The sequence below is a fragment of the Camelina sativa genome, chromosome 10 (assembly GCF_000633955.1).
Source record: "Camelina sativa cultivar DH55 chromosome 10, Cs, whole genome shotgun sequence".
Classification (NCBI taxonomy): Eukaryota; Viridiplantae; Streptophyta; class Magnoliopsida; order Brassicales; family Brassicaceae; genus Camelina; species Camelina sativa.
Window position 1 is genome coordinate 12,804,254 of NC_025694.1, and position 2,706 is coordinate 12,806,959.

A 2,706-nucleotide genomic window follows, 5' to 3' on the forward strand; every position below is an offset into this window, starting at 1 on the left:
TTTTTTTTTTTTTTTTTTTCTTATCGTTTTTTACCCTCCTCCTCCATGTTGTGATTTATTCATGTCTATTTTTATCCTGTTTATTCTAAATTTGGTTACTCACCTTATTTGTTTTATACTTGTAGCTTAGTGATTGTTTCTTTTCACATGTACTCAAGCTTAATTGTATTTTGTAATAAAGTTAACCAAAGAGGTCAAGTGTTAACATAATGGGCCCAATAGAGCCTGTTGAAAAAGGATAATTCCTTAGTTATCTATCATTTGTTTGCTTTACTAAGGGCTTGATTTTTTGTTTATTATACGAAAAGAGTAGATACTTTTTTAATTTTACAATTTAGACCTCTCCTCCTCCTCTTTTGAGTTTCAGACACCAATCTAAATTCCAAATTTCGTTTGAAGGCTTGAAGTTTTCTGGGAATCTACGACGGAAACTGTAAGTTCCGATCATATTCACGAGGATCTCGTTCTATCTCCACTCGCATATTTACCTTCCTCCATATATTTAGGTTCCGATCAAATTAGGGCTTTTGTTCTTTTTGCGGATTGTGATTGTTATCGAGTTTTGAATTGTTCAATTTTTGGGTTTAGCGGATTGCTAGAATTTGATCAGAAGAAGGGGTAATGGAAGGAGAGAAGCTAATGATAGAAGATCGCGGCTTTTTGGCTGCTCCTCTGACCTTCTTCGTCGTCGTTGTCTTCCAGTTGCTATCCAAGTGGCTTGAACAATTGAAGAAGGTAACAAAAAGATTAAACCTTTTTAGGCGTTTTTATTATCCACCCGAACAATCCAATTTAAAGTCCCCTTTTTCCTGAAATAATTATCAGAAAGGGTCGAAGAACACGAGGGAATCAGAGCTGCGGTCTGAAATTAAGCAGCTTTTGAGAGAGGCTAGTGCATTGTCTCAGTAAGCTGTTTGTTTTCAAATTTGTGACATTTTTGTTTTTTTGTTCAGCTGATTAGAGTTAAGGGAGGTGCAGTGATTGAAACAAACTAGAGAGTTTATTGTCTATGGTTCTCAATTGCAGGCCAGCCACTTTTGCTCAAGCGGCAAAACTTAGGAGGTCAGCAGCTACTAAAGAGAAAGAACTTGCACAATGTGAGTATGCATTCATTCATATTAGCTCTACATTCTTATTGATTGCTCAGTGAGCGTAGAGTTTACGATATTTTAGAAATATATGATGCAACAGTTAGCTTTAGAAATGAAAATTATCTGGTAGCAGCTATACCTTATTGGATCATAGTGGTCTAGTATAGGTGTGTATACCTATTAATGCATCTTTTTTGAAATTCAGATCTGGAACAGCATAACAAAGTAATTAATCTCTCATATGATCTGTATGGAAAGGTTCTGCTTGTTTCAAAGGTAACTTGAGTGGTGTGTTTAAGCTTCTCTTTTCTTCGTAATTGAGGTGTGCTAAGAACTTTGTCTATAGGTTGTAATATACCTAATCCTGGTATTTTGGTTCTGGAGGACTCCAATTGCCATTATCGCTAAGCAACTTGTTCAACCGTTTGGTGAGTAGTTACTTTTACAGGTTTAAAGCTCACATTGATGTAACATATAGGTTTTAAAAAAACTGAATATGGTGTACTTCACAGGGACTTTGTTATCTTGGGGAACAGGAGGTCACATAACAGGCCATGTGTTGGTATGTACCTTCTTCTCAGTCCATTTCTTTGGGCTTGTGTGAATGATAGTGTAATTTTGTTGGGTGACAAATGCAGGTTGGGATCATACCATGGCTGATACTCTCAACCAGAGTGAGCAAGTATGTGTGTAGGTTCGTGGAGTTCTAAATCACATCCCTGAAGAGAGTGGAGATTAATGGTTTGAGTTTAAAGTTATAGCGTTTTAGGAGACACTTGACTTGTGGCAGAATTGTGCCTTTTTGTTCCTCATCTATATCTACCTTGAATTTTTTTTTTTTGTATAAATATTATATGAATCTTATTCTCAATTTTGGTTTTTTACATATAACAAAGTTGTTAGGTTTTTAACCTTTAAGAGGCGTGTAAGAATTAAGATTGTTACTCTTGAAGGAGTCCTATATAGTCCCCAATGTGAGAACTAATCATTATCATCACAGCACATTGTCACCACTCCCCCATTCGTGTTGTCAATTTTTATCTTTTAACACCGAATTTTGTATAACCATATTCAAAAGACGCGTGTACTTATCTAACACACGCTGCAATGCATGTGGCTCATGAAGATGTTGCATTATATCACCGAAAATGGAAGAAACACAAAAAAAGAGAAATAAAACAGTTACTACTAGTATAAAAAAGTGGGTAGCTTTGTGAAGGCACTAGATTAATGGGAGAATCTTAGCAATTAATTGTAGGGCATCATTATAATATTCACTTCTCCACCCACCTTCACACACTCATGCACTAGCGGGGATTTTCTTAATTAATTTAAAGAAAACAACTTAAATCATACTATGTTGTTTGATAGGAAAGGAACGTGCACGTGTCACACCATCCACACTTGTCTTTCTAAAACAAAGAAACTTGATTGGATTTGGCTTAAGTGAGAGTTTAAAACTAAGAAAAAAAAGGGTTAGGTTTTTAATGCCTAAATTGGGAGATGGGAAGTGCAATAAATAAGGAGGAGGAGAAAACCAGGTTCATTAAATAGTGTGTATGTGTATGTGTGTATGTGTGTGTGGGCATCCAAAGTCCCATCTTAATAATTCAAA

General features: G+C 35.7%; 1 protein-coding gene across 1 annotated transcript; it reads left to right on the forward strand.

Annotated features, from left to right (window-relative positions):
* On the forward strand, positions 299-2,007 carry LOC104718727 (protein GET1). The gene is made up of 8 exons (XM_010436521.2): positions 299-433; positions 589-735; positions 826-905; positions 1,027-1,097; positions 1,297-1,367; positions 1,438-1,519; positions 1,604-1,653; positions 1,730-2,007. Exons 2-8 carry the CDS (start codon positions 622-624, stop codon positions 1,799-1,801), a joined length of 540 nt encoding a protein of 179 aa, XP_010434823.1. The 5' UTR covers positions 299-433; positions 589-621; the 3' UTR covers positions 1,802-2,007.

Excerpts from the sequence above, each read along its gene's own strand:
- LOC104718727 (XM_010436521.2), top strand. The coding sequence starts at position 622 with ATGGAAGGAGAGAAGCTAATGATAGAAGATCGCGGCTTTTTGGCTGCT. Across the intron at positions 1,098-1,296 it reads AGAGAAAGAACTTGCACAAT|ATCTGGAACAGCATAACAAA; the intron begins GTGAGTATGCAT and ends TTTGAAATTCAG. Across the intron at positions 1,520-1,603 it reads GCAACTTGTTCAACCGTTTG|GGACTTTGTTATCTTGGGGA; the intron begins GTGAGTAGTTAC and ends TGTACTTCACAG.